Source organism: Oryzias latipes, chromosome 9, assembly GCF_002234675.1.
Source record: "Oryzias latipes chromosome 9, ASM223467v1".
NCBI lineage: Eukaryota > Metazoa > Chordata > Actinopteri > Beloniformes > Adrianichthyidae > Oryzias > Oryzias latipes.
The window spans coordinates 32320849-32347677 of record NC_019867.2 but is presented as its reverse complement, the minus strand read 5'-3'; the positions used below and the strand labels follow the sequence as shown (position 1 = coordinate 32347677).

The window sequence follows — 26829 nt, the reverse complement described above, 5'->3', positions numbered from 1 at the left end:
TCCGTTTTTTTCTTCAGTGTTTTGAATCTAATTTTTCATTCACATAGTCATCATTCACATTTTATAAATGACATTTCAGGTCTCTCTTTACTGATTTTTTTTCCATATCTGTCTGCAACTGATAAATGACCATAACATGTCAGCAGAAACAAAACCTTTCTTATTTGATGAATGAATCTACTAGATATTCTGTATGTCTGGTATTAATGTATCTCATCCCAACGTTTTCCCTGTTTTGAACACAAAGAAGGCCCTGGCCACCGGCTCTGGTGGACACTTTTACAGCGATCGTGGGCCATGAGGATCATTTACCAAAAGGTACTCGTGTGTTAATGATGTTTTGTGTTTCCGGTGACTGTGCCAAGCAGGCGGCTCTTCAAAGTGTTATGAGCCACAGACAAAGTGAGGACTCAGCCAGCTGTGGAGCTGATAGCATCTGTTTTAGAGATTGAACATCTGAAAGAAAGGAGCCCTGTCTTCTGTGGAACTCTGGTGTTTGACTTATCTCATGTCTCTATTAAGTAGTGGGATCCACAGACGGCACAGTTCTGACAGTTGTTCCAATGTGACATCAGTCACTGCAACACAGCAATCACAAAGAGAGTCCTCCTTTGATCCAGACGCCTCGGAAAGACAGAGGACAAGCAGACAAAACACTGTCTTCACACCTGACTGGGTCTGGACTTCTTCCATCCACGGACATCCTGTGTTTTCTAAATCCCCCAGCTAGCATGAAAAGAGGGTTTTATGTTGTGCTGTTGCACAAAGGTGGCTGAGACAACTTGGCTTTGTGATGTGTTGTCTGAATCGAGCAACAAAGCCATTTGTCATCTATTATATCACTCAGGTTATGTGTGGTTTGAACTCAAATTTTTCAAGAAGCTCTTCAGAAGTGCAAATTTTGCTAGCATGGGGCAAACCAAAGTCTTCCTCACCTTCTCTGCAGTGATCTTTGACCTTGTCAAACATTGGAGGTTTGACTGCAGTATGTCCACGGATCCAAAACAGGCTAAGAGATTTTTCCTTTTTAGAGGACATGTAAGGGCTTCAGAAAAAGAAAAAGAAGGTTTGAGAAGGCTGAGGAACTTTGGACAGGAAGAGGAATGCAGGGCCCCGGTTCCATTAAATGGTGGGGCCGTGTGGATGCAGGGCCAATCAGGAGAGGCGTGCCTGTGAGAGCGTCTCTGAGGAAGGCCAGTGCAGCTTGACCTACCTTTAAGCTACATACACACTGAGCACGTGTGGTGCATTCAGGAACACACTTAACATGGGTTTTTGAACATGCTTTTAGCACATGGAGTTCACACCGGTGAGTCACTCTCCGGTTCTACTGCATGTACTCACAGTTGAAAATGCTTGGTGTGCAATGTTGAAGCGGTGCAAATCTGGTGAATCTCACTCCAGGCCTTTTGTCTCACAGCTCTAGTCCAATAGATGACAAATTTGGTGTCCTAGAAACAATCAGCATGTCCCTGACTGGTTGAAGTTCACCTTTCAGGGTGCCTTCCATGGCGGCGCATTTTGTACATGGTGCTAGAAGTGGTCTTAAAAACGTGGGGACGCGTGAAGGTTAGAGTTTTGAACGCATGGACCTTTCAATGGACGCGGTTGCTTGAACACGCGGTTCTGAACATAGCATCAGACACTGCAGGAGGTTCTGATCTCATGAGGTCATGTGAACATGAAATTAAACCTGCACAGGTGATCTGACACATTCCTTTATTTGCTTTGCAACACTGAGCCATCATGCTTGTTTAAACATTATAACTTTGTTTCATTAAATTGATTTTAAAATTTTTTTAGATAAGCTGTTGGATTTCATAAATTGAAGCACCAAGAAATGTGTTTCAACGTTTGGATTTCTACAGGTCCTTCTGTCAATATCATGTCAGGGTTCCGTGGAATTTCTTCACTCTCCTATGGACATAAATGGTGAGTATTAATCTCTGCACAAACCGTTTGCTCTCGCTATTGTCAGCCCCTTTCACTCAGAAGAACAGCCTGAAATGTGGGGGGGGGGGCTCCCTTTTTAGAGAATGCAAAGGCAGCTGAGCAAACATTCTTGGTCAGATAACCCTGATGCCAGAAGAGATGAGGAAACGCCTCAGTTCCAGAAGTCCATTAACAAGAGCGGGTCTGATCCGCTCACACTCACTGACGGTGCCGTTAGGATCATAAATAAAAGCCGGGTCGGCCCATTTTTACCACGCTTGGGGACCACCGCTTCCCTTGGGCGGCGTGGGGGAAGGGGGGAGGGTGTGACAGGGCTCCCGCTCTTTTCCATTCCATAATCCCCCACAGTAGAGCAAACACTCACCTGATCACAGGTGTCAGCTCACCTTTGCACTAATAGTGTGCATGATGAAATGATACGCTTGGTTGTGTGCATGAGGATGCGTGTGTGAGCTGTAGTTGTATTGTGTACATGTTGACATGTTTGTCTGTGAAGATCTTTGGAGCCAGGGATGTTTGTAACCTCTATCTAACCCTTTCCACTAACTTCTACACCCGACAATAACGATGATAATCCTCCAGTACCTTGTTGCTTAATGATTTTACCCTTCCCTACTTTTGGATTCATCCTCCAACTCATTTCATCCCCTTTTTCTCCCCTTTCTTCTTCACCCTTGTCCTCCATCTCTAACATCCCAAGGTCTCCTTGTATGTATGTATCCAAACATAGTTAAAATGAATAAAGTTTAGCCTCAAATCAAAAATACGCCAACAGTGTTCTGAGCTGTGATTCATGAAATCCATATTTGCTCAGGCACACACCAACCATTTTCTATTTTTTCATATTTTTAACTGAACTACTATTTTTACTGAAGAGACACGCACACACATGTACTGTAAATATACAGCATGATAACAATAAAAACAGAATATGTATATATATGTTTTTTTTTTCTTGTCCTGCCCAACAGCTGAGCAAACAGATGAGAGCTGAAGGCCTCTTGTGTTGGACAGATTTTGGACCTAAAAAAACCAATAGGACTTATTTAGCAGATCTTAAAGTGGACTCCTGTAAAAAGCTGCTCCTGCTGCTCTTTTTTTTCACACTCGTCATTTGGAATGACTGGCAGGAGTGTCCGGGTGCCCTCCGCGAAACACCTCCTCTTTGCTCCAGAAGGTTTTATAATAAGCTTTAAGTGAAAACTCTTCCTTTCATGTCCTTTCTAAGAGCGTTCTCGCTCCAACTGTGGGAGTGTTGGAACGGAAGTGGAACCATATAGTGGGAATGGAGGGATTCGGCCCCACGCACGTGTCCTCACGGAGCCCCCAGCCTCCACTGGGGCATCAGTTACTGTCGTTTCTGTCTTGAACCCAGTTCAAACTATAACACCAGCCTCTGCATTTTAACGGGGGAGGATTTTGACCAGATTTCATCCGTGTGTCCGCTTCCCTAAGTGACAGTGGCCGTCCGGGCTTAATGACCATGATTCTTTACACAGAGGGTTTCGTTCTCTGCCTTCTTCTTTGATCAGTCGTTTTAATAAGGGATCGTGATACCCTTGAACAGCCGATATGGCTGGCTGTGCAGTTCGCCCACAGACTTAGGAAGAAAGATTTGTGCCGTTTTTGACAGCAAAGTCTCTTATGGTGATGTCCTTTCCATTGTTACTGTGTGTCAGAGGGGTCACGAGTCTGGAAAAATTCAAAATGATTTGAAAGGTAAAGGAACATATATTGTTATGTACTGTGGGAGGCGTGCTGACCTGAATAGAAAGAGCATGGAGTCAGTCAGGGCTGTGCCAAACGTCCTACAGGTGTTGGTGTGTTGGTTTACAGGAGCTCAGACTACAAGGTTTGATGTGCCAGCCTGATGGATGGGTGGATCTTCACACAAACTGCTTTCCTTTTAACGGCTTTGGCTCATATTTGATCAGCTTTTGGATGTGAGGCTGCTCTGCAAACACGGCTCTGCGTGGTGGTCGCAGGTCTGCGCTGCGTGACGCTCCGTGTGCTTCGAAGGGGACTGATAAGCATTGGGTGAAGACTGCTGAAGGCTGCTGGCTTGATGTGACTTTCAGAAAATCCACCATAAAAATCAAGCCTAAAGAGCCTTTCTCTGCATTTTGAACTAAGAAAAAATCATTTTGGGTTGTGTTGTGAGCTTAAGATGCAAGGTTTCTTTCTCATTTTAGTTTGAGGTATCTATTCTAAGAACTGTTAAATGTGTGCTTACACTGTTCTCAGGACATTTGCTTGCTGCAAAGCCACATTTCAACTTGTGACCTTACAGGTGTAAGCTAAAATCCAGCTTGTATTTCAAGCCTTGGCATCTTTGTATTTTCATAATTCTCAACCGATCAGGAGACCTGCAAACATCCAGGACTGTCAGCAAATCCCCAAAACCATCCCCACATTCCGCACACTCATGCACAGGAACATGTTACCAATATTTCAGGTACTTGCGAGAAATCCCAAAAGGTAAGACAGCTGTTGTCCAGAGTTCAGCCAAACGGCAGACGGCCTTCATAATCTCAGAGACAGAATACGCAGGCCCTTCTGTGTTAAATATGCAACTATCCGAAGGACTGGGATCTCATGACTCCGGTTTAGCTGCCGTTGATGATCAGAGAAAAACCTGAAACCCTGAAGACGCTTCAGCTTTTAGACACTTATTTCAAAGCCAAGACAATTAGCAGGAAGTAAAAAATACGTATTTTTAAGCCTGACCTTGTTCTGGAACCATATGGTTTGATCCCAAAATCCAAAGAAAAGGGCTTCACTAATAAAATCAGTTCCAAACAGCTGATCGCTAAACTCATCCCTGCCCTTAGAGAGAGGGACAACACATGAACCGCACTGCACCAACCAGAGGCATGGAGAAGTAAATGATAAATAAATGATCAAGAATAGAGGAGAAGTACACTGACCAAAAATATAAACGCAACACTTTTGTTATTGTTCCCATTTTTTATGGTATGAACTCAAAGATGTGAAACATTTTCCACATACACAAAATAACCAGTCCTCTGAAATATTGTTCACAAATCTGTCTAAATCTGTGATAGTGAGCACTTCTCCTTTGCCAAAACAATCCATCCCACCTCACAGGTGTGCCATATCAAGATGCTGATTAGACAGCATGAATATTGCACAGGTGTGCCTTAGACTGGCCTCAAGAAAAGGCCACTCTGAAATCTTCAGTTTTGTTTTATTGAGGGGGTCAGGGGACTCAGACAACCAGTCAGTCTCTGGTGTGACCACCATTTGCCTCATGAAGTGCGATACATCTCCTTCGCATAGAGTTGATCAGGTTGTCTATTGTGGCCTGTGGAATGTTGGTCCACTCTTCTTCAATGGCTGTGCGAAGTTGCTGGATATTGGCAGGAACTGGAACACGCTGTCGTATACGCCGATCCATGCTCAAGGGGTGACATGTCCGGTGAGTATGCTGGCCATGCAAGAACTGGGATGTTTTCAGCTTCCAAGAATTGTGTACAGATCCTTGCAACATGGGGCCGTGCATTATCATGCTGCAACATGAGGTGATGTTGTTGGATGTACGGCACAACAATGGGCCCCAGGATCTCGTCACGGTATCTCTGTGCATTCAAAATCCCATCAATGAAATGCACCTGTGTTCTTCGCCCATAACATATGCCTGCCCATACCATGACCCCACCACCACCATGGGTTACTCGATCCACAACATTGACATCAGAAAACCGCTCACCCACACGACGCCACACACGCTGTCTGCCATTTGCCCTGAACAGTGTAAACCGGGACTCATCCGTGAAGAGAACACCTCTCCAACGTGCCAGACGCCATCGCATGTGAGCATTTGCCCACTCAAGTCGGTTACGACGACGAACTGGAGTGAGGTGGAGACCTCGATGAGGACGACGAGCATGCAGATGAGCTTCCCTGAGACGTTCCTGACAGTTTGTGCAGAAATTCTGTGGTTATGCAAACCGATTGTTTCAGCATCTGTCCGAGTGGCTGGTCTCAGACGATCTTGGAGGTGGACATGCTGGATGTGGAGGTCTTGGGCTGGTGTGGTTACACGTGGTCTGCGGTTGTGAGGCCGGTCGGATGTGCTGGCAAATTCTCGGAAATGCCTTTGGAGACGGCTTATGGTGGAGAAATGGACATTCAATTCCCTAGCAACAGCTCTGGTGGACATTCCTGCTATCAGCATGCCAATTCCACGCTCCCTCAAAACTTGTGACATCTGTGGCATTGTGCTGTGTGATACAACTGAAGATTTCAGAGTGGCCTTTTCTTGTGGCCAGTCTAAGGCACACCTGTGCAATAATCATGCTGTCTAATCAGCATCTTGATATGGCACACCTGTGAGGTGGGATGGATTGTCTTGGCAAAGGAGAAGTGCTCACTATCACAGATTTAGACAGATTTGTGAACAATATTTCAGAGAACTGGTTAATTTGTGTTTGTGGAAAATGTTTCACATCTTTGAGTTCATACCATAAAAAATGGGAGCAATAACAAAAGTGTTGCGTTTATATTTTTGGTCAGCGTAGATGAGAGTAGAGGACAGAACCCCAGAGCACCGTACTTTCCCCAGATTTTAACTTCTAGCAGCCTACTAACAACTAAAACAGAGTTGTTGGATGATGGGAACTCAGAGCAGGCTTACTCTGTGCCAACAGTCCCGCCCACAACTTAATTGCACATTTCTAATGAACTCCTGCTGCTCTGCAGAAACTATGTCCTAGAAATTGACAAAGGTTTTAGGATTTTGTCTAAAACAGCATCATCATTTCTCAAAGTCCACTGGGAACACTTTAAAAATACATCTGAGGGACAACTTCTGCAGGATCTTTTCCTCCAACCAATTTTTCACTTTGTCAAGCTGGTCCACATTTCATGGTTTTGCTGAGTGGGGACAGTGGTTGGTCTGCAGGACCTTCCTTTGCAGACAAACGGTGTGGGTTAGACACAGCTGACTGCCCCTGCTGTCAGTATCGTCAGTGATGGGCCCATCGTTTTTCTGCCTTTCACTCTTCCATATTTTTACTTGTCTGTGGATCTACATTTTCTCCAGGGTTAAGACTCTGAAGAGTGAACACAGGTGGATCACCTGAGAGCTGCAGCCTTGGCTGAATCTTGTGGGGGGGTGTAACAGAAATGGATGCAGCTCTTCTGCAGGTGTTCTTGCATGGATTCCTTCCCCACCACATGGGTTGACACAGTCCTGCTCCTCGCCTAAACTCACCTCCTTTTTGGTCGTTTGAAGATTTGAATGACTGTAAGTCAGTGGGCGATGAAGGGGATCAGCCCCCTCCTAACTCCACCCAAAACTCTGATCCATTCCTCATTTTCTCTCAGCTTCAACGGCCCGTCATCAGATTCAGCCCTCTTTTCCTTCATGTCTTCTTTCTCTCCTTCTCCCGTCTTTTTCCCCGTCTCGATCAGGAACAATAACACCCAGTGTGGTTGCCGCTAAGAGGGAGCAGATGCCGGAGTTGCTGCCCACTCAGTGCACTAAACCTCCCACCGCAGGATTCTGAATCCCGTTCCTCCTCCTCCTCCTCCTCTCCAGCCACAAAGAGCACAGAGTAGCGACACCCGGCCAAAACTGGCCCGCACCTCCCGCCGCCAGCGAGGAAGGGTGGATAGGTTCACATACTCCAGCCTGTAGTTTGGTTATCTGTACAGAAGAATGTGCTTCTCTGCTTTTACCCTTTAACAACCCCACCGAGGAAAAAAATCTATGTTTTTTCTATTATTTATTGCCCTAGGTGAGTAATGCACACAGTCTACGTTCTTTAAATGTTCTCATTAGGTTGAGCAGGCAGTTAACAGGTTAAAGTTGTGCAGTGACCGATAGTGGGAGTTTGGGTCGGATCCTGCTACTGAGCAGGTCTAAATGCATACAAGCCTCTGAATTTTCGTTTATTTTAAAAACACTGATGGTCCTCAGAGCAATCTGACAAGCTGCTGTGGAATCAGCTGAGCACAAAGCAATATCCAGATGGAAGAAAGGTCCTTCATGTTCTTTCAATGTTTTTAGAGGATTTGTAGGCCTCAGCCTTTACTGGGGTGAAAGCCCTGCTCTCTGGCTGTGGACACAACCTGCAGGTTCTGTGGTCGATCCATCAGGAGGGACATCCTGCTCAAAAACAAATGGCGCTAAATGGTTTAAATGTAAAACAGTGCACCGAGGTAAAAAAAAAGTCATCGACATGTTCAAAAATGATCAACACCTTCTTAACAGTTTGCACTTCTCATGTTTCTTCTTCCAGAGAAGTACGCAAGAAATCTCCCCTTCTCTTTTCTCCTGATAGACACAAATTCCTAGAGAAAGTGGAACCATGCCACGCTGGGCTCAGCTGGGCACAAATGATATGAAACTCTAGAACTTTGACTGAACCTCCAGCATGAAATGCCGACTCAAACCTCTCTGCTGCAGCTGCTCTGATGTGACTCTGGATGAAAACATGGCTCTCAAACAGCTGCTGAGAGGAAGGTACGTTTGAAGGGTTTGCAGACTCACTAAAGTCATGACCCTCCTCTAATTAAAGCACACATGTGCAGGAGCTTCCTGCCACACAGATGTGCAGCAGCAGGTCTACAGTCTGTTTAACCCTCACCACAGCAGTGACCATCTGTTGGTGCACTCTGCCCCTCTTATTGTCCTTAGTCCACATTTTCAGGAAGCATTGCCCATAGAATTCTTCTTCTTTTGAAAGAATGTCTTCAGCTCTGCTGATTCTTGTTTTGCTTTCACGTCAATATCGTGTCTTTTATTCTAGAATCTAGCAGGCCGTGGAAGATGTGTAGAACACTGATATTTCCTGTGCTGTCAGCCAACGTTGTGTGCGACAGACAGCAGCAGTGAATGTGAAAGATCAGCTCCCTCGTGTCTCCTCCAAAACCGCCTCCAGGCTCAGACTCTGCTGTGCACCTGTGCACCAAGCTCCATTTCTGCTCTGAAACGTTCGTGCCTCTGTTCTGTTAGGCAAACATTCAGCACAAAAGAGAAAGTGTTATGAGTAACTGAGCTTTAATGGAGCCATTTCTGTTTCTTGTAATCAATCCAGGCTGTGCACAGGTTGGTGTGTCGTGACCTGCAGTCTTGAGTGACTGTTCTGTCGACCAGGAGTTGGTGTTTGGCTCCTCTGGAGTCTCTGCCAAGGCTCTTCTGTGTGTTGCTCATGAATTGATCCATGTGCCTATTTATCTTGGTTGCAATGATGCCTGATATGAGCTTCTATGTTGTGGACAGACAGGTTATTGGCCGGTAGTTGGATGGGATTGCACCCTTTGAGGGATCCTTCTGGATCAGGATCATTCGCCCTTCTGTTAGCCATTCGGGGTGAGTCCCATCTCTTAGCAGCTGGTTCATTTGTGCTGCCAGGCGCTCGTGGAGTGCGGTAAGCTTCTTTAGCCAGTAGGCATGTATCATGTCAGGGCCCGGTGCTGTCCAGTTCTTCATACCTGAGACTCTTTCTTGGATGTCAGCCACTGTGATGGTTACTGGATTCTGTTCAGGGAGGTTGCTATGTTCTTTTCTTAGAGAGACCAGCCATTGGGCATTGCTGTTATGTGCTGTCTCTTTCTCCCAGATACTTGTCCAGTACTGTTCAGTTTCCCGCCTTGATGGGTCTGCTCAGCTGTTTTGACCCTCCCACTGAGCGGGTTTTGCAGGCTGAGTTGCGAACAGCCTGTTTATCCGTCTGGCTTCATTGTCTCTTGTGTACCTCTTAATTTTTTTTTTTTTTACTTGTCCAGTCCAACAGCTGAGCAAACAGATCAGAGCTGAAGGCCTCTTGTGTTGGACAGATTTTACTGTTACAGTGGGGGTTTCTGGATCTTCAGACAAACAAAGTGTATATTTGTATAAACCCCTTTTGTATTGGAAGCTAAGCTTTTTGTAATAATCATGTAAATATGTATTCCTTGTTGGACCAGATGGAAAAAAATAAGAGAGAGAGAGAGACTGGGATGTTGGAGATGGGGGAAATGGGGGGGGGGGGGGGCAGTCAATGATACAGAGTCATAACATAGGAGTGTCATAAGTATATTTGATGAGTTTGATAAATATGTGTAATTTTTTTTATTGCTTTGACTACAATGCTTGAAATAAATCAATAAATCAAATTGCATGGCTTAGTTTTCTCACCAAGGAATAGTCTATAAGTACATTCATACATGAATGATAGAAGACGTATCTCACAGGACACACCGGCTGAAATGAACTCACACACAAACAGCTACACACAAGGCGCTCCAGGCCCAGACTCTGTGCCCTGACCACACCAGACCTACGCCGGTGCCCAGATGAGAGGCACGCCACTCCCCAGGACCACCTCCAAAGATGGGTCCGAGAGCGGTTACTGGTCCCGGACCAGGGTCCGCTTGGCTGTATTCAGACTAAAAATTTGTTTACGGTTTCTGAACTCTGGTTCATTTTAAGTGGACCAAATGGGTCACGTCTGAATACACACTAATATTCCGACAAGCCCATGATGCCCCCCCCCCCCCCCCCCCCCCCCGAAAAGTCTCAACCCTCAGATTTGTTTTCATATTAACTAAAAAAGGACCCCCTACAGGAATTTCAATAATGTCAGCCTCTCAACACTTGATTAACACTGAAAACATTACCTTCCAAACTGCGTGGAGACTGTTTTCTGCAGATAAGAAGACCAGCTGAAGGAGTGTCGTGCACATGCTCTTTTATGATGCATGTCATCCGGAGTCCAGCTCCTCTGAGCCCCATAATGGGAATGTTGACCTTCCTCTGGAAAATGACAGTAACACTGTGCACGCTAACTATGGAAAGTGAAAGGACACAGTGCACGTGTCATTCATGTGAAACACATCATGAAGCACAAAGTGGTGCTTAAAGCTCCATCATTGTTTCCAAGAAATGAAGGTTGTGATGCCTGAGACGGCCCATGAGTATGGGTGTGGGGGGGGAGTCAGTGTGTGTGTGTGTGTGTGGGGGGGGGGGTCTGAGTCTGACTAGAGATCTTTTTCTCGACATTTGTTGTACATAAAATGACATAAAAGTGGTATATCCATAAAAAGTGTGATTGTTGCAAGTGTTGTGCTGCATGAACAGGATTGGTGCGTCAGATTTGCATTGGACGCCTCTCTTTTGACATGTGTCAAATTTGCTGCTCGGTGCCGGTACAAAACCGTGCTTAATATTGTGCCTAAATGATGAAAATGATGAAAAATATCTAAGAAGCCTGTGCAGGGGACTAACACAAATGCGGCCCATGCTAATTCCAAGAGGTTGGCAATGTGTAACATTCTCGTATGCCTCGGTCCCAACTGTGCTTATGGGTGGATCCGGGCTGTCTGCGGGGGAAAAATGGTCAAACCTGTGCGGGTCACGCAACTGACCGCACAAAACAAGGTCTCAGACCAATCAGTGAGCTTGTCGAGTGAAAAGGTATTGGCACATCTTTTTCTACGGCCATGCTGCAGGTGACATGCTTTAGCTAACACTTATACAACACGTAAGGATGACGTAGGTGAGACGCAGGCGGTCATTTACAACAATGATGGGGGTAATATATATATTTAGACAGAGTGCTGGGGGCCCAAGGTAGTTACCTGCTCTCGTCTAATTGTAAGTCCATTCCTGCTTCTCACTACACACTTCATACTCTTTTCTCAGACAGACATGAACATTTTCAGACTTTTATTTCTTGCTTAAACTCTAAATTTCAAACCTTCCTGGAAAAACAAGTCCAGAATTATAGAATGAAAGCAAGGATCAGATCGCGATCCAAGATTTATGTGACTCCGGCAAACTGAGCGCGTCCTGTACAGGAAACACAGTATGGAGGAGATTGATTGACGAGGTAACCAACAAGAGCATCCAGATTGCCCTGAAAACCCTTTTCAGGCCACAGACCGGTCTAATGTCCGACAGCTTTTCCAAGACAGGCCTGCACGAGGCTGAAGTGGGTCTCTGATGGGATGGATTGTTTTAATAAATACCTTATACTTGTCATGACCATTTTCATTTCCGGAGCTTCATCAGATGGATGCTCTCCCTCTGGGTCGGATGCTGTAGCTCTAGCTAAGGACCTGCAGTGGTGAGGTGGGTCTCTCTACCCCCGGATGCTGTTTATCTCCAAAGGAAGGTTAAAGTGTTGGAGGGAGGGGGTTGAGGTCTATCTTTTAAATTTATTTATTTATTTATTTATTTATTTATTTATTTATTTATTTATTTATTTATTTATTTATTTATTTATTTATTTATTTGTTTGTTTGTTTGTTTGTTTATTTATTGTGTACAGCACATTGTGTGGCAATGTAGGAATTGCTATATAATTAAAGATTGATGTGTCTTTTTGTTTAATCTTCAGTTGTGTATTTTTTTGTGGTTCTGTCATGTTTTGTGTGTTTTTTCGGGTCTTTTGTATCATCTCCACTGCTGGCGTGTTCACTGCTGTGTATGGAAGGACATCATGCCTCCCCAACTGCATTCATTTTTATTTTAGAAACCAATTCAAGACTTTTAGGAAATGTAAGATTGTCTTCTTCTGAGAAACACCAGTCCTAAATCTAGGGGCAACCAAGGTTTTTCAGAAGTTACTCCTAAAATATGGGATGTCGCCCTCTGCACATCCAAGCTGCTACTCGTCTACCACTAAAACCCACCCCTATAGTCTAGCTTTTACTCCCCCCTCAGCTCCACACTTGTGATAGTTTTAACACTATCTTTTTAAAATTGCCTGTGTAAGGGTTCTGTGGTTTTGTTTACCCTTTCGCTATTTATGAAAGTTATTTATGAAATGTTTTTGTTTCTGTCATCAAGCCTGGTCTACTGGTCCTGCAGTACCAGTTCCTGACGGAATGGAATTTAAATTTTAATTTGCTTGTTTCTTTGATTTGTTATTTCTATTACAGTATGACAAATGATTATTTGAGCTCCCTGTGGTTTTGTTCTCCCACTTAGAAATCAAGGAGGGGTTGGACATTTTCATCATAGGTGCATGTCCGCTGGGAGAGACATCATCCAAAGAATTCTGAAAATCACATTGAACGATTTTCTTTTTATCGTTTATTTTTAATCAGAAACTTTCATTCATTTTATTTTGAGGCTACTGTTGCAACTTTGTGCAACTTAATAGAGAGATATTTATTTCGGTTATGTTAAACAAACAAACTTAGAAAAAAAAAACATCAACATAAACATTGACAAAAAAACCATAAACATTAAACAACATTAACCGAAAAAGGTGTTGGGTGAAGCCAAAGCTTATTTCCCCAACCCTGAATACAAACATCACATCTACCTACAAATTGTTAGAACCTTAAATAAGAAAAGAAAAAAGGAACTGAGTTGATTGAAGTTGCTTGCTGAGTTTCTGTTGGTTATCTTCAAACCGCATGTTCTGCAAACTGAATCCGTTTTTTCCTGACATCCTCATAACTTTCATACGAGTAAGTAAAAACGCTGGCGAACAAGACTAAAGCTTTGACAGATCATCGACAAGGAATTTGATTGGTTTTAATGGAGTTGGATCAAACCAACATGGACCTAATTTGGTTGTGTGGTGCGCCGACCGCACACAGAGACGGAGAGACCACGTCTGTGCGGACGGACTTATTTAATCTTTGGGTGTTGGGGAAAATAGCAAGTCGCTTCGAGTCAAAAGGTTTAAGTCAGAGTCAAGTCATGAGTTACTGATAAAGTCCAAGTCCAGTCTAAAGTTATCAAATTCCCGACTTGAGCCCAAGTCATGTGACTCGAGTCCACACTTCTTTGTCAAAGTACATTTGCTTTTTATCTTTTATTTTTTTGTCTCACTACAGCACTTTGGGCAAATTCATGCTGCAGTGCTTTTTTTGGATAAGGGGCATTGACGGGTGCAAATATTCTTTGGGGATGACTTTGTGCTGTCCTTCACAGACAAAAACACATCTTTAGCCTGACAAGTCCTGGAAACTAAAGTGTTTCCTCTTTCTTTTCTTTTGCAGAAGGACACTGAGACAACCTGCTGTGCTGCCCTCTAAGACCTGAAAGGATTTTCTCAGTCAAGGATTTCTGGATATCAGGAGATCAGAACGTCATTTAGTGAAATTCAAAAGGTCAAATAAAAATGAGGTAATGTTGAGGTGGGGTAGGGGGGCACAATCAACACATCAGAGATAGTACAAACCCACATTTTGGCTTTTATCCATCCACATTACATCAAAGCATGATATTTAATTTGAAAAACACAAAGAGCGAGACGGAGCTCTTTCACAAAAACATCGTGGTGGGTGAAGGTGTGGAGGGGTTTGTTGTCTTAAACCGGTTTAACCTCAGAGAAAACTCCTTCTGCATTTGTCTAAATGATGTTTATTGTTGCGGCATGCAGATCAGCAAACATAACCCGCAGAGGGCTGCAGCACTGCTGCACATGGGCTGACAGATTTACACAAAGGCACGGCTGGAAATGACAAAAACGCTGAAAGTTCCGCTAAAATTGAAACTCCCCAAACCTCAGGGAAGGTTATGTTTCCAAACAAAGAGAACAAGGTTAACCTGAGCTTCTTTTTTAGGAAACAAATGCCAGCAAGTCTCTTCAGCAACTCAGTGTGGAGTCAGATGGAGCCAGTTTACCGGTTTACTTTCCTAAAGTTACAACGATTTTTTTGGACATTGGTTAGATCCCTAATATACATCTATTGTAGATGTCTACTGGACATCTCAGGAAACTCTATTATTATTATTAAGGGATAATGACTGAAGTGTCTGTTATCAGAAATGAATGGATGTCATGGAGACCATCCGACGTTGCATCCGCAAAGTGTGTTAATGCCGATAGTGCACACTTTGTCGGCTACTATCCCGCTTATACCATGGTCACTTACAAAAGGAATAAATATTTAATCACTTTTTAGAACTTTATTCTGGTTGCTTTTTCAGTTTATAATAGCTTTTTCACAACAAGCGGACTATTTGAGATGTATTGTGGTGCTTTGTCATGATAGCAGCTGAGCCGACACCGACCTCGACTTCAGCGGCAATGGACAGTGATAAATATGCTAATGATCTTTAGATAAAGAATCAGTTCAGAGAGAAAGTTCACCTCTCACCGCTAGTTTTTGTCCAGAAAATGAAGCTAAAGGTTGTTTTAAAGAAACCGGCGCAGTGATACAGAACATTTAAGCAATGTGACCGGAACTACTTTTTTAGGCGTGCTGTTATCATTTTTTAATACACACCCAGCAGCCAATCAGAATTGAGTATTCACCCGGACCATGGTGTAACTGTTAAACAATCAGAAACTTGCATCACAACAGTTCAACATCTATAGTTCTGTTCAGATTTTTAACTTGTCATATATTTGAACAAAATGATGGAAAAAAGTTCTATCTGTTGTCAGAGTGGATTATTATTAGAATTATAGTTCTTTTTTTACTGCACAACAGAGTCTAGTTGCTGTTCTTAAAGTACAGAAATGCATTTACATGTACAGATTAGGGATTCTACACCCATGTTGTCATGTTTACATTTGATAGTAATGGAGAAAAAGGATGACGGCACTCTAAAATCCCATGATGGAAACCTGTTTGGCTTTTCTAGCAGTTGTATTTTAAGTCCGTCTGCAGCAGCAGGAGGATCTTCTTTGACACACGTACCCCTTGTGGTATCCTAGGCACTTTAACGTTGGGAGTTGGGTCATCTAGACCCACTAGACAGTGCTCTGAACCTTCTTCATTCAATGATTTGTGATCTTCACTGGTGTCCATGGATTACATGAAATCTTTCCACCTTTATCCACCTTTGTCATGGTAGGGAGAACACATCAATGGAAGGGGGGGGGGGTCATCTAAGATAGCACAAGGGTTAATGGGGTGTATTTTATTTTGAAAGGAACTGGTATGTGCTTCTGTTGAAGTAAAAGAAGTTAAATTAGTTATGCATAGAAAAAATATTTTTAAAAGTTATACTTCAATTATTGTAAATATTTTAAAGCTACATTTTATGAACGGATTGTTGGCCACAGAAACATAAATAAAATATGTTTTTCTAATGTACTGCAGTTACTTCTTCCCACTCTCCTGCCTGACAGACAGCAGGAAGCCACACGGCAGAGCAGGTTCCACTCGGATGCTGTAAATTAATCAGTCATTTCTTTTACAATTCAAACCATTCTTTGGTTTCACTCATTTTTGGGAACAGCTTTTCCCTGGTGTCAGACGCCATCACAGCGGCCTGAAGGTCGAATTACAAACAGGCTTGTAAGCTCTCCCCCTCCTTTGAAACACACTCGTTGGTCTCTGCAGGTGGTTTTCCTTGCTTTTCTGCACAGCAGAGTTCTTTTAACAGCCTGTAGTTGAATATTGATGTAGATGTCTGTGCAGAGTTCTCAAAGCAGCACTTCTGTTATTTTCAGCCTCCTGCTGTTTGAGCTCATGAAAGAGCAAAATGTCACAGTTTTGGTGAAAAAATGTGTAGCTTATAGACACATGCGACCTGTGATCTTCCAGCGTTTTCATTGTTTTAATACAAAAACTAGAATGTAAAGCAACACGTTCCTCCTCAGACTGGATGTGAGAGTGTGATCCTCACAGCCTGGATGCTGCGGACTCTTTCATTTTGGTGCATCAGTTGCACAAAAACCAGACAAGAACTCGTCTGTGAGAGGAGGGTTTGCTTGAATGCAAACTGAGATCTAGAAGAACTTCCTACAGAAAAGATTATTTTAATGATGTCATTGTTTTTGCCAAACAATCGTTCGTGTTGAACTAATTGAATTGAATGAAAATGCATTTTTGTTTTATTTAAACTCCTCTCCTCTCAGATAAAAAAAATTTGAGTTGCTCCAGTGAAAATGACTTTTCTTTACTGCAAACAGCATAAAACTCTGTTTGCACACGTGGGAGCGGGCTTCTCCTTCCGGTTCTTTACGTCAAAAGTGTCTCTTTAGAAATGACAACACATCATTTCACACCTGGGTTGCTGGAGGTGACATGTTAGAATGAAACGTGAGTCAGAAAATGATGGGAAAGAAGAAAAAAAGAAATAAACTGGTCAACAGCAGCACGTCATTTTATGGCAGTGTAAACTGGAATTCTTTAGTCATCGTTTTCTGGGCCTTTAAAACTGAGCTTTTTTTGTTGAAGATAAGAAATGAGAGGAAGTAATATTTAAGAAAAACTGTGCAAGGACGGGGAAGCTTACAGACAATTTGTGCAGGACGCTGTGCCATGGCAGACGTTTGTACTGTGTGGGCCCAGAGAGACTAAACTTCAACCCAGCGGCTGTGAACCAGCATCAGTGAGGGGCTTCCAGGCCAGCTGAAACCGCTGCCAGCACCTCTGCAGTTTGGGGTTTAAACACGAAGGCAGCTGCACCTCAAAGGCTCTTTGTGGTGGCGCGAGCATCAAGTGGAGGGTGTCTTTCACTGAGTGCCGCAACCTTTTTTCAATTTGCCTGCTGCTGTGAGCACAAAGCGGAGGTATGCGAGTACACGGACCTGAACTTCCAGGGACTTCTGTCAAGCAGCAGCTCCTCTTTGTGACTCTGAATGAGGGTCTCTCCATGAACTTCCACTGTGGTTCCACACAGAGGCTGCTGCTTCCATCGCTCACCTGTTGAACTGCCGTGAAACTGTGGAAGTGAAGGAAGGAAAGACCAGGGCTGCAGCCGCCTGTGTTTTCTGCAGGGGAGCGTGCAACCTTTCATGCCTGTCTTTCTCCTGAGTGGGAGGTGTCACTGAGGGAGATAACGATGTGGGGGGGGTGAAGGGCGTCGATGACCCTCAGGCGGCGGCTCTAGAGGAATACCCGGCATCAGAGGAGCTTTTCTCCCTTTGGTCCTGGCTGGCTGTGGATGCCGATGGAGCTGGGCTATTTTAAAAGTGCAGACTGAGCGGTGGGGACGGCGTGTTTGAGGCCAAGCACTAAATTGGTAGCGCACTGTTCTAGCTGTGGTCGAGCACCGCCCCAGCCAGCCTGTATATTAAAAACACAGTTAGCCAGACACAGCAAACCACCCATGCTCGCTGAAAGGCAGCTCAGCTCGGCCCGGTTTGGCACGGATCACACGGCAGCTTTTAACCCTTCGTCTGCCACAGATCTGCATTTAACCAGAACAATTTGAGTACATGAACTTCAGCTTTCTATTCTATTGTTGGGCTGAAAAAAGCTCAAGAAAACGGATCGTTGACCAGAATTTCTCACCCTGGAGAACTAAGTGATGATGAGCTGTCAGTTTGTACCTGTGAATTCACAAAATGACAAAGACACGGCCATTGGTGTGTTTGTGTGTGTAAACTGGGTGGAATGGCTGCATCCCATCACCAGCGTCTGACGGACTGGGCCCTGCACGAATGCTCCCAGTGGCTGGGGGCGTCTCTACTTGGTTGGGGAGACGCGCCCGGCCTGCCCTGTGATACCTGCAGCATCCTTTCACCCACAGCTGTTCCGTTGATAGTTTTTCAAACTTAATCTGGTGAGCCAGTCATATAGGAATGCTTTAATTTGCAGTTTGAAACCCGCTGAGAGCGAACGCCAGTTCTGTGGTTCCGTGTTTCTTTTAGTATCTTTTGACTCATGCCTGTGGGAAGGCACACTTCAGATAAGGCAGAAAAAACTGAAAAGCTTTGCTTTCTCTTCTGTTTTTCCCTCTTTCAGATTAACGCAGATGTAAATCAGATAGAAAGACTCGCAGTGGTGATGCAGGATGTAAGTTATGCTCCTGTTTGAAGATGCCTTTGGCTCTGAGCCGACATGGTTCTGGTTCTGATGATAGCTCTGGGTTGATGCCCCTGCACTCAGTGCTGTCCTCCTCTGACCAAACGTCAGAACCATCTGAACCTCACATGCAGCACATGTTGGAAAGCACCCCTGATGTGAGCAAGCGTCCTCCATATCATGCATGCCATCTGGGTGGAGGGGCTGCCGTGAAGAAACTTGTAAACTACGGTTTCCCTCAGGAAGAAGAGGTGGCTAAACTGGTGAAGCAGGAGGGAGCTTTCGCTGCAAATCAACCGGACTATGAAGGGTTGCTGGATTCTGTCAAAGACCCACCTTGGTTGAGTTTTTCCGTCCATTCCACATCCTGCTGTCACAGAACCCTGCTCAGACAGCCCAGGCTCATCCGGATGTTTGGGACAGTTTGTTCTAGCAAATCAAAGATGTAAGAGCTCTGAAAGAGGATGAGAGCTGCCATCATGTCCTCTCCCAGGCCCCTGCTCCAATTGAACTGGCAGTTTGGGTCATGTGTTTCCAGAGGCAAAGCACATCATGCAGGATTTAGTCTTCCATGAATGTCCCCAATGCAGAACAGTTTCTAAGGAAAACCTTTAGCTGAGTGTCTTCATGAAATGATAGTTTGGGGTTTCTGCAGCACATCAAACACATCAAAGGTGTGGAAAGCAGACTTCAGTTGGTTGCAGACATTGTTGGACTATTTTACCATCTGCTGTGACAAATAAACGTCATTTGATCGTGTTTCCAGTTATTCATCTGGGTTCTGGATCGATGAAGGAGATGCTCTAGTTTGTGGCACTTTTTCCGTTTTCAGCTTTGCTTTTTCCTTCCCACATGGAAGTCACTGGTGTCCATGGGTTACATGAAATCTTTCCACCTTTATCCACCTTTGTCATGGTAGGGAGAACACCTCAATGTAAGGGGGGGTCATAGGATGGCACAAGCGTTAATAAGGCACAGTCCCCTGAATGTAAAGTTGTCATACATCACGTGACAGCCTGTTTAATCCCTTTCAGGGTCATGGGGTTGCTGGACTCCATGTGTGGTGGTCTATTCCACCACCGTTGGGCAGAGTACAGCCCAGAGGGTCACCAGTTCATCGCTGAGCAACACAGACAACCATAAACTCTCACACCTCAATTTGGGCAATGTGGAGTCATTAGGCAGCCTACGGACATGCATCATTTGGAGCTGCATACATAGACAGGAAATGCTAACTCCACATAGAAAATAAATGCAAAAGCTATTTTAATATATTTAGAATTTTTATTTTATGGTTTATATGTGTGTTTCCTAAAGAGAAGTCACTACATCTCACACCATGACCATAATAAGTTATGAATGTGGTAAACAGTCCCACTCTCTCTTAAAAACTGATGTGGGCTCCCCACCAGAACAGGGAGGAGCTTTGACACATTCATCCATCCTGCCTGACCCTAGAAATAGCAGGCACGTTTAAAATGGCCATTCATTCCAACGATAAGCTGCTGATAAGGAGAATAAATATGACGTCATTCTTTTGTTCAACTTTATGAGGCGGAACATCAACCTTTTAGAATCTATAAACTCGTTTAGCATGTCAAACACCTTATTTCTCTGATGGGTGGGACGGACTGGTCTCAGGTCCATCAAGCTGACGTCACTGTGTGTCCCTTCATCTGAGGGGTTAAGCGCGTGCACAGCGTGCGCGGCGTGTTAATGTTTTTTGCCATCAGATGTCCAAGGGCGGGGAAATGCCCTAATCATTTCCTCCCGAGTGCCTCTGAAAGAAGACCAGTGGCGGGGGGCGGACGGGTGGGGTGTTGCAACCCCGCCTGGTTGGCCGTTGTGGGGCGGTGGGGAGCAGTACAGCATCCGGACCGGACCGTGACAGTACAGGATGTGTGTGCTTAACTCCATTGAACTAAACTAAATAGGAACGAAAGCCTTTAATTCCGACAGAAAGCGGCTCCATTCAGCTGCATGGCGCACGGGGGGGGGGGCTGTTTTGGGCCCCGGCTTAGGTGTTGAAAATAGTTCCATGAATACCCGGCACTTAATAAAGTGTTTTCATTCTGGGCTATCTGAGCCTGCGTGCGCGCGATAACGAGATAATTTGTCCCCAGGCTGAATGTGCTTAAAAAGATCCAAACAGGAAAGTACGCTCTTCTCTCTCTCTCTCTCTTTCTCTTACTCACTCTCTTTCTCTCTCACTCTCTCTCTCTCTCATTCACTCTCTCTCTCTCTTTCTATCTCGTGCGCGAGCTCGTGGAGACACCAGTTGGTCCCTCGCGCCCTATAATACCACGCACGACGTGCTCTACCTTCAATGAAAGCTGGCTGCGTCTGAGCGCCGGATCCTTTTGCGTGAGCCGCCTGCAGCTGTTCAATCAGACGGCATTAACGCGGGGCGTTCGCGGGGTTGCTGGTTTGTTTGGGATTGCTGTCAGAAGTGATGAGGACTCCTGAGGTGATGCTGTCTTTTTGGAACTAGGAGACACTTTGGAGACTTGTCAGGTTGGCCACCGCTGCTTTTCTTCCCATCGCTGCGTGAAATTTGTCTCATCTCAAGAATGGCCTTCTACTCCCAGTCTGTGGTCGTGCTGCTTTACGGATGGAGCTTTCTGTGTCTTGGATATTGCACGATGCTGAAGGCGAACAGTTCCCCGCAGAGACGGAAGGTGGATTTTACACATTCGGTGGATAAAAGGGACACAGTGAAGGGAGAACGGGACCTGCTCTTGCAGGATACAATGACGAAGCACATGCAGATGTTGTATGCGAAGTACAACCGAGCGGGATTTCCCTTCAGAGACGGCAACACTGTCCGCAGCTTCAAGGCGCATTGGGGTTCGTATCCAGACTTTTACGCACGAAATACTCATAAACCGATTCTAGGCAGATCAGTTGGTTTTGGTGTATTTGAATCCTCCACAGCCACGTTCACGTTCCTGTGCGCATTGTGCGTGCACACATAGCTTCTTTCAAAAATTGTGACCTTTTTTGATAAGGAAAAAAAAATCTGAGAGTGATTTGAAATGGAAGAACAAAGGCGCATTCAGGGCGTGCGGCTGTGTTTACTTGTTCTGGCAGGAGTACACCTGTTAATCCAGTCTGAGAGCAAACAACCTGTTACATGTTCAGCTGCCAGAAACGGCAGCTCAGCACAGCAAAACTGTAGAAAAGAATCTTCTGCGGGTCAGTCGGGATCTGTGCTGCGGGTTTGTCTGTGCGCTTCCTGCGCTTAAACTAATAGACTCTTTTCCACTTTAGCCTACAGAGAAGTCCATGATGTGTATGAAGGCAGTGTTTAGACGCGGACGCAGAGGACGCAGCCTACACTCCCTGGCTTCCTCTTTTGACTGTAGCCTGCTGCCTCCTACCGCCTGACAGCTGCATGGTGCTTAAAAAGGACAATGTCACCTTAACGATCAAACATCTGTTTTTAGTGTACAGATTGTGCGTTGTTGCCATGGAGATGAGAAGAAGCTGGCCCATTTCCCAAACCTTTTCAAAAGAACATTTTGTTTCACATAAAAAAATCAATTTCCTGAAAAACTTAATAATTCAGCAGAAATAAGTGGAGATGAATGCTTAGAGGCTTCAAGTAGTGTATTGAAAGAACGATGGATCTTAGAGGATCGGATATGAAATAATCAATCAAATATTGTCTCAGGTGATGAAAGTTACTGAAAGACTAAAAAACTGTTCTGGGGAAATAACAGTTTTCTTTCTTACTACAGGTACTATAAATGAGAAACACCTGCAGATTTTTAACCTGACTTCCCTCACCAAGTCAGAAGATGTTCTGTCTGCCACTCTTCATTACTACATTGGAGACCTTCAGAACAGCACCTGGGGCTGCTCCAGGTCCAAAAGCTGTGGCCGCCATGCTCTCCTCAGACACAACCACATCCACATGGTCATCTGGAGTTTTGCCTCCATAGATAATAAGATGAGGAGCCTTGGACACTTGCGGATCAATGTGTCCACCCTCTACAGGGACTTCATTTCTTGGCAGTGGAAGGACATAACTCGTGTGGTCAACCAGGCCAAACACCACGAAGAGCTGCTTATTGGAATTGATGTCGCTTCACAAGGGCCCCAACCATGGAAGAAGCTTCTGTCGGACCGTTCACCCTACATCCTGGTCTATGCCAACGACTCTGCCATCTCAGAGCCAGAGAGCGTGGTAGCCACTCTGCAGAGGCACGGCTCAGGGCCCAACAAGGGGCAGATGCCACACAGACCCCAGAAAGTGGGGGCGCAAGAGCGGAACAACACTGAGCATCTGCAGCCCAGACACAGGCGCTCTGTGAACGTTCTGCTGCCTTTGCAAAACAATGAGCTTCCTGGGTCTGAGTATCCCTACGAAACCACCGGGTGGGACGAGACGAGTCCACATGAGCCTTTTAAGAAAAAACAGAGCCGTCGGCCGCGGAAAAAGACACGCAAGAACCAGCAGCAGAAGATGCCCCTGCTGCAGTTTGATGAGCAGACGATTAAAAAGGCACGAAAGAAGCAGTGGAACGAGCCCAGGACCTGCGCTCGGAGGTACCTGAAAGTGGACTTTGCTGACATTGGATGGAATGATTGGATTATTTCACCAAAGTCATTTGATGCCTACTACTGCTCAGGCTCCTGCCAGTTCCCCATGCCAAAGGTGAGAATCATCTCTGCAGACTGTTCACACTCTACACCCGGGAACAAAAAGGTTGTAGTCAGCCAGTCTGTCTATATTTTTTTTTTTTACGTGAAAAATATTTCATTTGAACTAACAGCTTCCAGCACATGGTCAGCATCAGGAAAACCTCAAGTGTGCCGTCTTTTCTCAGCCAGGCTTCCTTTAGTCCAAGCGTGCAGTTCCAGACGGTCCCCAGAGTTTTAGTTAAAGCCGTCAAACTCACAGGAGATGCAGCCAAACCTGTTACCATCCAGGTTGGGGGGGGGGGGGGGGGGGTCGTTCACATGGATTACTTCAAAAAAATGTTCCGTTTGTACAACAAAACCCTTGAAAACACTATCATTGTGCTTAATCTTTAACGCTGTGGTGAAACCATAAAGGTTCTCCCCAACAGTGATTTAGACACTCATGCTAACAACCAGGACCTGTTCTTGAAGATAACATCACAGGTATGGCTGGTATGCAGCAGTTAATTCATTATCTCGGTGGCCCCTCTCCTTGTGCTAGCATTAATTAGTCCCAGAAGCAGAGCCCCGGGCCCTTCGGGTACCTCCTCCCTCTCCTGCTCAGCCTGCCATGTTGCTTCTCTTTGTTTCATTAGGGTTTTTAAAGCCATGAGAAGCTGCTCTGCAAAAATCAATTTTGGCGTCAGATCCCGCCGAGGCGCCAAGCCGCTGACCAGGTGTGTTAAGGACGTAGAGTCAGGATCCTCTTCCCGGCTCACGTTGGACACGCAGCTTTAAAAAACAAGAGTCGTCTCTAGTTATCCTCCTAAATATCACAGACTCTTCTTGACAGCTAGACCAAAACAAATACCTAATACTTTTGTTTTTCAAATGTCAAATATGTCGCCGATTTCACAAACCTTTACCAATACAAATCTAGTGAGCATCGATGCACACTGGTTTTTCGCAAAGACCTCTGGGAAGGTTCTAGGTGGCTCGATTTTGGAATTGTAGATTTAGAAAGAGCTTCAAAATGACAAACGCCCTTTATAGTGCACTATGCTGTGAAGGGATTCGGACACCCCTTGATTTTCACTAGGTCACATGGGAACATCCCTACACGTTCCCTTCCATTGCTAAAGTAAAATAACATTTAGTAAAATAAAAACTAAAATATCAACAGGAAGAAGTTTTCTAACTAAACTGGACAGCTTACATATGAAATCACAGAAAACACACCAGCAGCAGCTGATTGGACTCATACCTGAAGAGCCTGAGGACCAACCCACAGGCGGTGTGCCAAAAACAAGACAAGGGTTTGAGTCCTCGCTGTTTTAAACAGTCAGTTTTCTACTCCAGTTGGTGCCGTTCCTATTGATCAGCAACAAGTTTATAATCTAATAAATTAATGTCCAGCATATCTATTTAGCTCAGCTCCAGAGCAGTCATCATGTTTTCGCCCCACATGGACCATTCTGATTCAAAGACCGAGAGGACACTCCTGAATCTGTAGCATCTCACTCACACAGGGTCTGTCTGCTATGAAGTCCAAAAAAAAAACCTTATCAAGTCCTTCAAATGTATTCGTATTTGAGTTTTGGTTTTTAGTAGCTATAAAATACCTAATTTTCTAAAATATGTGACCAAGAATGTCTGGCGACGAGACACCTTTTGGGCATGACTGGTTGTGACGTTGGCTGTCATCTGCTCTGTTTCTGCGCCGCAGGCCTTGAAGCCCTCCAACCACGCATCCATCCAGAGCATCGTGCGGGCGGTGGGTGTCGTTCCTGGCGTTCCAGAGCCGTGCTGTGTCCCGGAGAAGATGTCGTCCCTCAGCATCCTGTTCTTTGACGAGGACCAGAAAGTGGTGCTCAAAGTCTATCCCAACATGACGGTGGATTCCTGTGCCTGCCGGTAGTCCTCTCTCCCATCATGCACCTCACATTGTACTGAGTGGAAAGCAGCGCCCCCTTCAGCGGCTCTCCCTCCCATGCGACCAATCACAGGAGAGCAGTCTTTGTAAAGAGGAACTGAAGGACGGTGCGAGCGATCCTGCTGTCAGACCCAGGTTCTTCATGCTGTCATGACCTCCCCTCCACTGAACCAACAAAAGCCTGAAGGAGACCAGAACGTGCACTGAGGGGGGGGCTTCATAGTTGCAGTTTTTATCGCAAAGTCACCTCGGTCTGCTCATGCATGTCTTTTTTCACCTGTCAGATTGTCTGTGTACCATCACTGAATACAAATGAAGGAGGGGGCAGCAGGTGACCAGGCACATCTGTGCTCCACACATTTCTTAGGAAGCTGTGTTCAGGACTCCCAGCAGAGACTGTGGGCAGACCGAGTTTCCTCCATCACAGCCATCTTCAAGCCGACAGGAACCAGAATATCTGAGCTGAGTCCAGAAAAGCTGGACAGGAGTTTAAGAGACTATAGAAAAGGCTTTTAAGGCCACATGTAAAAGCAAGAATCGCTCATTTTTTAGTTTTCCATCTTACTGTGTTTAATTATTTCACATCTAAAAAGACATGCTTAAAAACAACAAAAAAGTCCCAAAAGGAAAGTAACACAAGGCTGTGTTTTTAGAGAAGCCAGGACAGAAGCTGCCAACACGTTCACGGCTTCAGCATTGACTTTGCGGCCAGCTGCCCCCCCATCCTCCCATCCTCCTAAGCTCTGTAAGTCTGAATGTTGAACCACAACCCTGAGTCGCAGTAAGGGGAGTCCTGTGGAAAAGACTGTGCCAAGGTGCACGTGTGTCCACGTGTGCGTGTCTTCTAACAGTCATTGGCATGAAGCAGGGGCTCAGTGGGAGCACACCTTCACAGGAGAACAGCTCAGCACCAAAGTGCCTCCTCTTCTGTTGTCATTCATAACACCGTCATCTATTTATTTAGAACAAATATGCTTACCTTGTTTTAAAAAATCCTCAATATGCAACCACCTTGACCTTTTCTCTCCACGTGTTTATTGACTTGTACATAGTACAATGTTGCAGTTCCTCTGAAGGGCCGACGTTTGCTCTGCCTGAGCTGACTCCACAGGGAAACCAGCGTCTGAGGAGGTTTGGACGGTACAAAATGAAACGTCTTCACGTCTTCCTGTGGAGCTAATTCTGTCCAATGTCAAGATATTTAGGAAAATGTCTTCCAGGTTCATTACTCTTGATATTCCAGTCATAAATGTGCCTTAATTAGAAAGAAAAGCAGCAGATTTTTTTAGCTTTTGTATTTTTGTACTGATGTGTTTTCAGTTAGATTCAACTGAGATTTGGATGTGCTGCAGAATGCACTTCTGCTTTTTCACGTCTGCATTGTAGCTCCATCTTCCCTGTAAATGTTATTCTGGAGGTAAAGGACAGACGCTTGTACCATAAGCTTTACAAAGTATATATTTGTATATGGAAAGACCTTTAATGTGCATTTATTTATTATCTTGTTGAGGTGAACTCTGAAAAAGCTTTTCATTTGTGATGGACATGAGTCCAAGGGACAAAGAAGATTCATTTGATCTGAGTTTCAAGCCTCCTTTGAAAGCATTCAAACAAACGAATAAAATTATGCAAAACAAGGA

General features: G+C 44.9%; 1 protein-coding gene across 1 annotated transcript; it reads left to right on the top strand.

The window, feature by feature from the left end:
* Positions 1–20644: 20644 nt before the first annotated feature.
* On the top strand, positions 20645–26829 carry bmp3 (bone morphogenetic protein 3). The gene is made up of 3 exons (XM_004073002.4): positions 20645–21477; positions 22371–23290; positions 24983–26829. The coding sequence occupies exons 1-3, from the start codon at positions 21201–21203 to the stop codon at positions 25172–25174; spliced, it is 1389 nt and encodes a 462-aa protein (XP_004073050.1). The 5' UTR covers positions 20645–21200; the 3' UTR covers positions 25175–26829.